The 12,971-nt window shown below is 41.6% G+C and overlaps 1 protein-coding gene across 2 annotated transcripts; it reads right to left on the reverse strand.

Annotated features, from left to right (window-relative positions):
- Positions 1 to 5,910: 5,910 nt before the first annotated feature.
- On the reverse strand, positions 5,911 to 11,023 carry LOC124147560 (tripartite motif-containing protein 54-like). 2 transcript variants are annotated; one of them, XM_046518200.2, is made up of 2 exons: positions 10,910 to 11,023; positions 5,911 to 8,047 (listed from the first exon to the last, which is right to left on the reverse strand). In XM_046518200.2, the coding sequence occupies exon 2, from the start codon at positions 8,026 to 8,028 to the stop codon at positions 6,490 to 6,492; it is 1,539 nt and encodes a 512-aa protein (XP_046374156.2). In that variant the 5' UTR covers positions 8,029 to 8,047; positions 10,910 to 11,023; the 3' UTR covers positions 5,911 to 6,489. The 2 variants fall into 2 exon arrangements, with proteins under 2 accessions (XP_046374156.2, XP_046374155.2); XM_046518199.2 differs by lacking the exon at positions 10,910 to 11,023 and adding an exon at positions 10,428 to 10,555.
- Between the last annotated feature and the right edge of the window lie 1,948 nt (positions 11,024 to 12,971).

The raw sequence follows: 12,971 nt of genomic DNA on the forward strand, positions 1-12,971 counted from the left end.
TAAAAGGTGGCTATGCTTGTAAGAGGCGACTCGGGATCGGGGGGTCAGGCTCGCTGACTTGGTTAATGCATGTCATCGAAACCCAATTGCTTAGAGGGCGGTCGGGTAGCCTAGTGGTTAAAGCGTTCGCTTGTCCCGCCGAAAACCCGGGTTCGATTCCCGACATGGGTACAATGTGTGAAGCCCATTTCTGGTGTCCACCGCCGTGATATTGCTGGAATATTGCTAAAAGCGGCGTAAAACCATACTCACTCACTCCAATTGCTTAGATCGATGTTCATGATATCAATCACTGGATTGCCTGGTCCAGACTAGATTATTTACAGACCGCCGTCATATAGCTGGAATATTGCTGAGTGTGGCGTAAAACAACAAACAAACATACAAACCTGCAACATCTGTAGCAGTCAGCTCAACTTCCTGCATCTGTGTCTACCTCCTGCATCATGGTTGTAGTGGTAGAGCGTCCGCCCGGAGTGCGGAAAGCCGGGGTTTAATCCTCGGCCGCATCATACCAAAAGACGTTAAAAGATAGTACTGCTTGTTACCCTGCCTGGCGCTCGGATAAAACAAAGACTCTGTATATTGTGTCTGAGTGGGGTATTCAACTTAAACTATGGCATGGTATCTCTGTGGGCTAGCACTATAAAATCGGCATTAGTCTGGACTAGCACAAGCAGCCACAAACACATTCCATGCAGTAGCTATATATAAGTGCAATAATCTTGGAGAACCTTCATCCCCATTTCACCTCACCTCACATCATAGCTCTGTACAGGGCAATGTCTTTCCAACATGCCTTCAGCACAGAGAGGAACACTATGAAACATTTGCAACAGTTTGCAATTATAAAAATTGCTAAATAATAAAATGCACATAGTAACATATATATTATAGTCAGTTTTGGTAACTATACAACAGAACTGTTTGAAAGTTTAGATTTATTATTGCATTCTCTTGGTTCTGGGAGACATACTAGTGTATGGTGTATTTCATCCAGTTAAGAAACAAGGGAATACCTGTAGCGATTTCCCATGGCGGGGCGGGATGTGTGACAATCTAACGATAATTAATTATGGCCTAACAAAACGCTCCCTTTCACAACAGACTGACGTAACATTACTTAAGATTGAAGCTAGTATCGTAACGATATTGTAAGCTTGGCCGGTGACCAACACGTGCCACCTGATGTGTTCAGTTGTTATCAGAAAGTAACGTTGCTTACAGTGACGGAGTGTGCAGCTTATCCGGCAATCCTTAAGAAACAATGTATTATACATGTGCGGGGACTGTGACATATGTTGTTTGATCAAGGATATGGATTAACGACGGCTTATGACCTCAACGTATCATTACCTATGTAAAGCAGACTTTAGACATTTACTGAATGACCTCTAACGAACTTTCAGCTAACCTGCTCAGACACAAAGCACTTGACCAATGATCTTAAGCATAAAAACCAGGATCTTAATCGCTAGATCGGGGACACGGGATTCACTGTGCAAGTTGCGTTCCGCCAATAACGTATGCCCGCGGGTTCGGATTCCGGCTCGTTCGGATTATCTTTTTAGGTTCATCAGCACCATTCCGGTGTTCGTGGGTGTCACCAAAGTGACATCTAAGACATGCATCACTTCGACTTTCATCTCACACTGATCTCACAACCGCCACCTTGTATACAGTGTCTGCCCCCAGAGCGAAAGTTCGGTAGTTCGACCCCTGCCTCTACCAAAAGACGTTAAAAAATCATGGTACTTCTTGTTACCCTGCATGACTGCATGATGAGATAAAACAAGGATTGGTCGGCTCGGAGTCAGTATGTTGTGTCTGAGTGGGGTGTCCACGTTAGATGGCGGCTAGGCATCTCATTGGGCTAGCACTATAAAACCGGCATTAGTCTGTGCTAGTACAAGCAGCCACACACACACATTCATGCAATGTATCTCTATCTATTCGAGTTTTCCCCCAGAAACCACTCTCACCTCAGCCTAAACAGGACATGTACTAATGACCTCATTAATCATGATATTACTGATTTATTTCGCTGACGACCTAACTTTTAACCAGGGCTGCCTATTGAACGTTATCAGGGACTGTTCAAATCTCAATACAACTAGATCGTTTACTCCGATACGATGTTGAGAAGATCGGAGTAAAAGATCTGATTTTAATGGCGATTGGTGTTCAAACCCAAATTTGGTTGAAGTTTGTCGCCAGAAACTCGTCTATGGTCTTTTATAATCATTAGCATATGACATCTGACCGTATTGAACTTGTCTGTATCACATATGCCGAGTCTACAAATTGGGTCTCAGGTTATCTGTAGCCTGGTCATATGACATTGTAGGGAGCAACCATTTGATTTTCGGTGGTGTGGGTTAAAATATAACAATACTGGCCCTCTTTTAATGAAAGAAATTACATGTATACCTCGAATTGCAGGAATAAAAACATAATGTGCCCCTTTCCTGCAGACATGTGTCGAAAGAATGCAGTTCGTTATTTCTATTTATGAAAAATAATTGAGCACCTGTTTATGAAGGGCGAAATTGAGCTCATGAACATTTACAAATTAAAGCTGATCTCAAACCCAAATCCCCCAAACGGTTTCTCCCTTAGAGATTTGGCTAGAAACGATCATGATTTTGTTTTCCCGAGTCACCATGGTCACGCTCTGAACACAAAATTCGGGGAAAAGTCCAGCGTTGTTTGAGTTATCGCCTGGAAACGAAAACGGGGATGGACGACAGTCGCTGTACCAGTTGAGCTAATAATAGGTTCCGTGTGCAGTCATACCACTGGCCTTGTTCCAAGGTTGTACTGAACGATAGGTCCATGGATGTACAGTAGCTCTATCCTCATAATAGGCAAGTCTTACAGGGACAACCAGATACCACATACCGACAACTTGTTGTTATTATTTATATAATCCAGAAATTATGTGATTCAAACTAATAGCTATTGCCTCAGAGATTTGTGCACGTCTATATTTCAACCTACAATATTTTTTGCTTATGTGAAAGCCGATCTGTTTTGGACAGTCAACATCTCTTATTCTATTATAAGTAAGGATAAGATATATGGATGAACAACTTCTTTATTTCATATAGGAGCGACGTTTCGGTGTAGGTTCTAACACCGTTATCAAACAAGTGATACTTCTGTATAATCACCGAGCCGGTCAGCGAGGTCGGGGTCGCCATATTACCCCCCCCCCCCCCCCCCCGCATACTGGTCATCTAATTTATTTTCGTCTCACGAAAAAGATGGCTCCTTGTGAGCACACGGGCGCGCGTATCGCTGCCGTATGGTAAGACAGCTCCCGTGTATATGTCTAAAGGGTATATACATAGATATAGGTAGGTGCTGTCACTGGCATAGAGCAACGCTGCGAGCGCCTGGGGTATGCACACGACAGCCGAGGCTATCAGTTTCTATCTGTAAACAACCGTTTCGCCATATAGGGTGCTCAATCAAGATTGTTTTGTTAGTTGTTTAATATGTTTAATATATGACAGTGCGTGTAAATTGTCTGGACCAGAAAAAAACAGTGATTAATATTTTGAGGAACACCTCACGCTGTCGTTGTACGATGAACACAAGTGACGGTCAGCACCAGCCGTTCAGTCGTCTGGCACAAGCATAGTTTGCTGGAGACCAGTTCTAACCCGGGGTCACAAAGGGTAGCTCAATATATGCCCAATTCAGCTGATACATGGCAAAGCAATACTTATCTCACTAGCTGGATGGCAAATGATGCATACCAGGCCCAGACTAATATGAGAGAGACTGAGTGAGTGATGGTTTGTTTTACGCCACACTCAATACTTTTGGTCTATACTCAACAGGGCTACTGAGCTGCGCTTGCAATTTGAACGTGTTGATATTTGAATTAATTTGGGTTCAGATTCTACTGCTAGTGCTTCAAACGCACGTCAATGCTAGGTTCGGGGAAAAAACATGTTTTACTGTACACATTTCTACTAAGGACATTTTCCGGGTTTCATGAATGGGTACCAATCTGTCAGATCCTAAAACAAATATATCCAATGCAGCCCATGCGAATCTAATGTAGTGGGTAGGTCTAGATTACTGCAGTATCTGAAAATGAAGAATGTCTCTGGGCTCCTTTTTATTATATTTTATTAACTGTTGTTTTTGTTTTGTTATGTTTTCCGACAGAATATTTCGTGCACCTAATCCCGGTCGATACCCATTTCATAAGCCCCATATTAACATGCAGACATGGGGAGCTTTCTGGGTGTTTATATCCAAATATCACCCGTGTGTTATATTTTATACATTATGTGCTGGTATTATAGAAATAAATATACAAATAATTTGTTCCCGAATACAATTGATACAGATATTCACTGTTTTGAAAAGAACTTAGTTTTTGACAAAAGTGTTTTGAAGCAGTCACAGAAACGAAAAATAAATGTTATTCCTAACAGAAATCCCAGCCCCCAAAATAATAAATAATAGGATATCTTAAAGAATCTCGATAAGAAAAGTATAACAAGAAACTCATGTTATGACGAGTTGTTTCCCTGCAAATATAAGACTCCGGGACTTGTGATGGGTCATATACATGTACGTACATTGTTGCAGCAAACAGGTGCGCGACATTTAAACATTAATGAAAGTTATTGTTATCAGCTATACATATCAGGTAGTAGAATTAGTTCTCAGTGAACGCAACCGCACTGTGAAGACCTAAATAGAGAGTGAGTGAGTGTGGTTTTACGCCGCTTTTAGCAATATTCCAGCGATATCACGGCGGGGGACACCAGAAATGGGCTTCACACATTTTTACCCATGTCGGAAATCGAATCCGGGTCTTCGGCGTGACGAGCGAACGCTTTAACCGCTAGGCAATCCGACCGCCCCCTAAATAGAGAGAGTCCTTAATTAGAGAGATTGATACACATCGAGACTTGATTTTTAACACAATGATACAAAATTACGTTATCATATTGTGCTAGTGAGCTGCTTACACCACGTGTCTTATGTACACCGCATGTACATCTCAAATATTTGTACAAGTATCACTTGTCCCCAACTTGTATTTTCATGATTCAAATAAAACTGTTTTCTATAAAATAAAATAAAAATCCAGGGGAGCAACCCATAACCATGAAGCGGATCCTAACATGGATATGGTCGACAACTCTGCTTCGGGATCTGAGTTTAACTTCCAGTGTAACTGACCTGAGCCCATGTAAACAGTGAGTGAGTGAATTTGGCCGCACTATGATCAATATTTCACTCACACCCTGCCACTAAGAAAGATGACAACTGGAATACAAATATGACCTTTATCCTACATTGCATAAACACATGAACAAATATATACAAGCGACATGAACAAGTGAAGGCACGGATGCTACTGACCACACTGGACGTTTGGTTTTTTTTATGTGGAAGCTTGCGATGAACAATTCTTCTTACAACATAATTTTTCAGAACGCGTCCAGCGAACAATTATTTTAGTTGGAAAAGGCCTGACATTTTTCTTTCAAATTGTATCTGTATTATATTCTTTTTTTCCAAATAACTCCCCATCCCCATCCCCACCCCCACCCCACTCTCTTCCCCTTCCATAAATTCAAGTGGTCTGTCCCTAAGATCGCGAACTTGCATCTTTCAGGCAATAAAATATTTTTAAATCAAAACGTAGGCGACATGCATACACACGCGCCTACAAAATACAGCACGTGGTCGGTCCCAATGTCGAGGAATGTCCACCATGGTCGAGGGAGTCACATGTCACACATGTCTATGATCAAAACGAAAGGAGCAGGATTTCTTGACAACAGTCAGCTCTATCAACGTCACCCTTGTTTATCGATCCAGAAAGATGCAGTCACAAGCCAAAGTAATCCTTTCCCACGAAAACAGATTTTTGGGGGAAATAGATGCAACTGTCAGTTTGAACACAGCTGCAGTTTCGGTGTCTCCTGTTCCTGACATTCCCAATATAGAACTACGAACAAAGACGGGTTCAACATTGAACACAGCTATTAAAGTCACTCACATTCATCACTCGACATGTAAGCAGTCACAAGACAAATTAGTGAATGTCTATGCAAACGGAAACTTGAATGGACGTTTTATGTGACTTGACACTAAAGCTTAGTATCTGAATCTCCATTTACAATACAATCATTTGGTTCCCTGGGGTTCCGCAATCATTTTAACATAGGGCAGCAATGGAGTAGTGGTGTTGCAAGCATTCAATGTAAACCTTGTAATGCCAGATCTGGCTGCATGAAGTTCGTATTACACGCGGGCGTTTTTGAAAACATATTATTCTGACAGAAATTTGGTACACACTTTTTCCAGAAAAGGACAAACGGACACAATTTGAACAGTTCTATAATTTCACGATTGTGTTGTGTCATTTGATGGTCACGTGCACGAAATCCAATATGGTTTCCTGTCAGAGTTGGCGGAGGTCCTATATTGGACTGAGATGAGCCGAGTGGTTCAAGATTCTCCTTGATCCCCCTGGCTGAATCGTGGGTGGCGGACGACTCGGAAGTCCTGGTTTCTCCTGGCGCGAGCTGCCCTCGTCCCCTCTCCCCTATCCCCCCTACTCCTGTTGGGGGAGTGAGGCACAAGAAGCTCCCGGGGTATCGTCTGCTCGATGGTAGAGTTATCGTCCCTGAGAGGCCGTCTGTTTGTGCGGGGCCTTCTTTGAGCGAGGATTTGGCTTATAGGTAAATCGGATATTTCCGGTGGATCCTCGCCATCATCGCTGGCACTTTCTGCGGCTAACAGTTCTCGCGTTTGTGCCAACCGCAGACGGGATGTGATGGCTCTTAGGAATTCCTCGTCAAATGAATCTGGATCGGGGTCCCCGTGAGGGGGAATCAGAGAGTCACAGTCATAGGGTCGCTCCCTGTCGTACTGGCGTTCACGCTCACGCTGTTCCTCCATGTCATACAACACAAGCTGTTGGGCCGGGACCGCTTCTTTTAAAGTTAGATCTGGCTTGTCTGAAACTTCCCCAAGTCCGCTCATCTCGGAGAGAAACTGTCCCTCGTTTGGGACTTCAAACGTACAGGATACAAACAAGTCGTCATCGATGACCTGAGATGCGCTGTTAAATTCTCCCTCCTTCTCTTTGATCTTTTGGTTGATGGTAAACAACTGCTGTAGGTCATTAGATGCCCGGGATTGGGTCAGGCTGTCATACAACTTCTGCAGCTGGGTCCCCCACTCGTTGACTTCGATAAATCGAGCATTGATCTTTTGTTTATTGTCTTTAACTTGAGTTTTCACCATCTTTATCAAGGCTTCCTGTCTCCTTTCAAGGAGCAGACGATATTCAATGAAGGTGTCTTTGATTGAAACTCGAAGATGTCTTTCGAGGATGTCCAGACGTTTAGATGCGTTGGCTAAGGAATCCCATCTCGATTTCATCTTGTCCAGGATCTCTTTTGTCTTGTTTTCCATCGTATCAAACTCTTCTGAACTCTCGCTGACGGCATCGCTCACGTCGACAATGACGTGACCTTGTTGTTCCTTGTGGTCCAGCACGGTGCAGTCTCGACAGACGGGAAGAAAACACTTCTTGCAGAAGAAATTGAGAGGCTGGCGTTCGTGTTTTGAACACACATTCTTCGACTTGGCGACAGCTTGGGACAGGAAGTCCATCATCTGGATGACCCTGTGGTCATTTGGGAGTTGGGCGATTCCTCCCCGGCTTAAATAAATCTCCACCCTACACTGCGGACATTTCAAAGCTCCGTGTAGACCCTCATCCAGCCATGACCGGTCGCGTCTGGTTGCGGGCTGGCTGTGGTCAAACACCTGCTTCAGACATGGAAGACAGAAGGTATGGTTGCAGGGTAAAGATTTCGGTGGTCGTTCTTCGTTGTCAAATTTATCACGGCATATTTGACACCGGAGGAACTGTTCCTCAAACGTCGCCTCGTCGACGATGAAGCTGCGTCCAGTGGCTCCTGCCGACGCGCCTGCCGGATCTCCTCCGTCCGTTACGACATCTCCCGCCTCTGACATGGTGGCCTGGTCTTGAACCCTTTTGGAGAATAAAGGAACATAACTAGAATATACATTAAGTAATGATCAATTTGAATGAATTAAACATTATTAATATATGTAGCGAATATTAAAGTATTTCAGGGTGGCCTACAAATTATCAACCTGGGTCCTGTTCCACAAAGCGATATTAGCTCTGATATGGTCGTAACTCCCATTTATCATCCAAAACTGGCTCCCACAGGAGACATCGCTTGGATTAGATCACGCGATATCTACACTGTAGATATCGCTGCAATGAAATTACATCACAATGCTTTGCAGACAATTGTGACGTCACTGGTTACCATGACATCACAATCAAATGACATCACTAATGGCTCTGCTACTGAAGCTGTTAGCAGTACTTTTTACACTGAAGTCACTGCTAATTACTGTCTACAAATTGAAAAAGTTGAAAGAATGATGTTGGATGATAAATAAAATCTCACCCTCGTGTCTTTTGATATCAAATATATCAACACTCGTTGATAAAAGTGGCAAAAATCCTCGGCAAGCCTCGGAATTTTTCCACTTTTATCAACTCGTGTTGATATATTTGATATCAAAAGACACGAGGGTGAGATTCTCTATATATTGACTTGCGACATAGCGTAAAGTTTCTGGAACGGGACCGGGGAGACACAAAAATGACGAAGTGACTTTGCCTTGGGCAAAGTTACCATATAAGGTGTCTGCCCCTTGTCTGTCTCACAGTTCTTGAACCATGTTATTTTCCTTTCCGGCCAGCCGTTAGTGTAATGCTAAGGCCTGAAATGAAGCAAGTCTAGGTTGTCCACAGGCTCAGTCTCCCATCTCGCTAGGTCTCCTTTTTAATATAAATGTAGTTGCTTGTTTCTATCAAAATTATTTATGAGGAATAGATATCTCATGTTAAAAGAAATAATTAAACGCCAGTTTCACATGATCTCATTGCACAGTTTGGGGCAATATTATTAAAAAGTGCCTTGTTTTTATACAGGTGCTGAATAACATAATATATAGAATAAAACGAACAAAAGTTTATTATATTGATCTTTTTTCACAGCTGCACCATTGGCGTTGGTTTCGTGTGTTGGGCGGTGTGTGTGTGTGTGTGTGTGTGTGTGTGTGTGTGTGTGTGTGTGTGTGTGTGTTGGGTGGGGGGTGGGGGGTCATATATAACTGAATAAAACAATTTATTACAGACCGGCTACAGAACCCAGTACTATGAGTTAGCCAGCAAGACATTTCACTGATAAGTTGAGTGACCCTGTTCAACCCATGATGGTATCCAGGTAATCGAGTTTACCACCACGCGTTATAAATGACTAACTCTTTTGTTAGACGAACCCGTTGTGAAACAAAGATGGCTTCCTGCCAATTTTTCTGCCTCTATTGTAGGTGTATATTACTTCACAAAACACTACCTCGAATTAAATCTAAATCTAAAGAATAGTAAGTGTCTGCTCATTCTAGTTTCCCAAAAACAAGTCTGTAGCAATTTTCAAAAAGATTGACTGTATTCAAATTATTAATGACGGGGAAACACATAATCGCTGATCGCCCTTACTTCAATATTTGCTTTCAACAGTTTTTCACACACACTGGTGGTGTTCATTTAATGTGTGCCTATAATTAGTTATAAACTTGTTTAGTTGGTAAACAAACGGAATATTATGGTATATTGTTAATGTGTAGACAAATCAAAGGTGTAACATAATTATGTACAGTAAACTACGGTTATAACGAAATCAAAGGGACCACTAATTTTAGTTCGTTATAACCGTAGTTCATTATAAGCATATATACAGCATAACGACAGCAAACAGTCGGGACAAAAAAGTAGGTTCGTTATATCCGTCAGTTCGTTATAAGCGTGTTCGTTATAAACGTAGTTTACTGTAAACAACTGGGTGGCACATATCAGATATACATGCGTATACAAATAATATATACCACACAGGTTACACCAAATACCAAGTTTTAAATAACGTAAATAAAATAAAACCTGCACCATTTATTTAACTGTATTAGAAATACCTTCAATGACTTGGTGTGTGAGCGGACAGATGTGATTATTTCCCATTTTCATTATAACAAAATATAATACCCCGTTAATGTTTTCCTACAAAATGTGATATTATGTGCTGTCGTAAATGAACATATTATACCATATACAGATACATGTATTTTGTTATATACAACGTGTATGTATTATTTATCTTCATGTATAATACCTGATTAACGTTCACCAAATAATCAGTAGCAATAATGTAAATCAAATCAAATGTCTAATATGCAATTTAAATATCATATGAAAATTACATATACTCGTTATTTCATAATAGATAAAACTATTGAAACATCAAACATACAATTTTCATATCTAATAAACATACCTTTTCTATATTAAAAACGTCTTCGCCAATAGTCGTATATTCTTCGTATATCACTAAGAGTTATGCTTCCGTCGTTTGTGTTTACATCCTAGTTCGAGTTTATATACACATGACGCGCTAAGAATAACTCACAGACAAGGTCACGTGACGATATGTACTGTGATCGTCACACAAATCCGAGTCCCAGTAGACAAATTAAAACTGTTTTAAGTAAATTTTTAAATATGCATTCGTTATTATTTTGCATATTTGCGTTAAAATCTGAGTTTTGTTGAAGCAAAGTTGAAGTATTTTGGATATACAACGTAGGCCTTTTGTTGGTGAGTGTTGTGTATCAATGTTTACTCTAGTGCTTGGACACGTTACGACGTGGTCCGTGAATCACAACACTCGGCCCCTTGCCAAAAACCACAACAAACCACTCCGCTACGTCCAAAACATATATGACACATATTACAGTTAGTGGATGGAAACTGACAAACCTTCACTGGCTAATTCTTGAAATACAGTCCATTCTTTTCGCAGCCATTGTGGCCGCTTGTTCTGCTGTAGTGTTTCATGATCGATCGAGCGCGACATTCACAGACATGTTTTGACAGGTTTGAAACGGCCCAATATATTATAGCGGTAACTATGCATCGCTTGTGTAACGGCAATAGAGTCAGTGGTCGAAATTAAAATGATCACATCTCTTTAATCTTTTGTCAGTCGGTTGAAATACAGAAAGAAAAAAGGTGGAGAGAAATGACGATTCTTTTCACGCCTACATAAATATTCCTAAAGTTTTTGCCTTATGTAATAAGTTGAATGAGAAGAACATTTTTTTTAAAGTTTATCTTCATACAAAAGTTTTGAAAGTTTGTGATGGCAGATCCGTATCCCCAGACAAAACCCCGTCAAAGTTGTTACCAACCCACTCGTTATGTTTCGATGTTATAGTTGTGAATTATCTGTTAAAATCCACTCTTAACTATCGTAAGAAAATTATCGATAACTCGGTTTAACCATTTGTTTGTTTTGTGGGAGTGGATTGGTGAGCTTTGGATGGTTGAGGGAGTGAGTGAGTGAGTGAGTGTGTGTGTGGTCGGGTTGGTGGTCGGGTGGGTGGGTGTATGAGTGAAATATGTTTACGGTATTATCATCAATTTCATGTTCATTAGAACTAGCACATTGTTTTTACACACATTCATTTGATATTATAAACAATTACAAACACTCAACTGTACATGACTTGTCACATGTGTATACTGTATACAGTAGGGTCATACGCCGCTTGTTGTATGCCGGTAGTCCAACAATGGTGGGGGCATCACAAACGGGTTTCTCACAAACACGCCCCTGTGGCAACTTGCCCCTCGGTCTTCGGTGTGATGAGCCAACGCTGTAACTACCCGACTATCGCCCGGTATGGAACAATCAGACCAAGAGACTTTTATAGGAGCGAATCCAGGATATGAACCCGAGACAGGCGGATCATGGATAAGGGACGTAACTCCGGTCAACGAATTGAGGTGCATTCATTATTGATCATGCTATTCTTAGACGCTGGATTGTTCATTTGTTATTTAACACCTCACACAACAATATATTAGTGGCGGGCTGTAAATATTCGAGTCTGGATCAGACAAGCCAGTGATTGACACGGTTGGTTGGTTGGTTGGTTGGTTCGTTGTTTAACGCCGCACTCAGCAATATTCCAGCTATATGACGGCGGTCTGTAAATAATCGAGTCTGGACCAGACAATCCAGTGATTAATATCATGAGCATCGATCCACGCAATTGGGATTGATGACATGCATCAACCAAGTCAGCGAGCCTGACCACCTGATCCCGTTAGTCGCCTTTTACGACAAGCAGTCACCTTTTTACGGCAAGCATGGGTTGCTGAAGACCTATTCTACCCCGGAATCTTCACGGGTGATGGACACGGGGTTTTGGTTAAGAAATACCCTGCAAAAAATCATTAATTTTGCCCTCCGATTTTACACCAAAACAACAATGGTTAGCTGGACATAGGTGATAACGTATTGTAAACAAAAACCTTGTTCGGCTCCACCTTCCTGAAAAAAGGTTGAATGTCTTGGAGCAGTTACTGAAAAAGAAACATCCTGTTTCTCACCAAAAAGCATACCAGCATTTAGCCATACTTTAGAAATACATGTATGCTGAACATGTAATAATATACCGATAATGGCTATAACTAACCTAGCCCAGTGGTTAAAGCGTTCGCTCGTCACGCCGAAGACCCGGGTTCGATTCCCGACATGGGTACAATGTGTGAAGCCCATTTCTGGTGTCCCCCGACGTGATATTGCTGGAATATTGCTAAAAGCGGCGTAAACCCGTACGCACTCACTCACTATAACTAACCGCCAGTTTATTACTCTGGTGGATCTAAATCAATCATATTTCGTTTAACATTTACTATTTTTAATACAACCCATACCGATTGGTTTTAATTGGCCGTGCACTCTTGCTAGCTTATCATACCACTATGCATAGCAATGCATTCCATTCAAACCACTTAAAGGTGTAAACCTATA

This window comes from Haliotis rufescens, unplaced genomic scaffold, assembly GCF_023055435.1.
Source record: "Haliotis rufescens isolate VD_foot unplaced genomic scaffold, xgHalRufe1.0.p SCAF_7, whole genome shotgun sequence".
Lineage (NCBI taxonomy): Eukaryota > Metazoa > Mollusca > Gastropoda > Lepetellida > Haliotidae > Haliotis > Haliotis rufescens.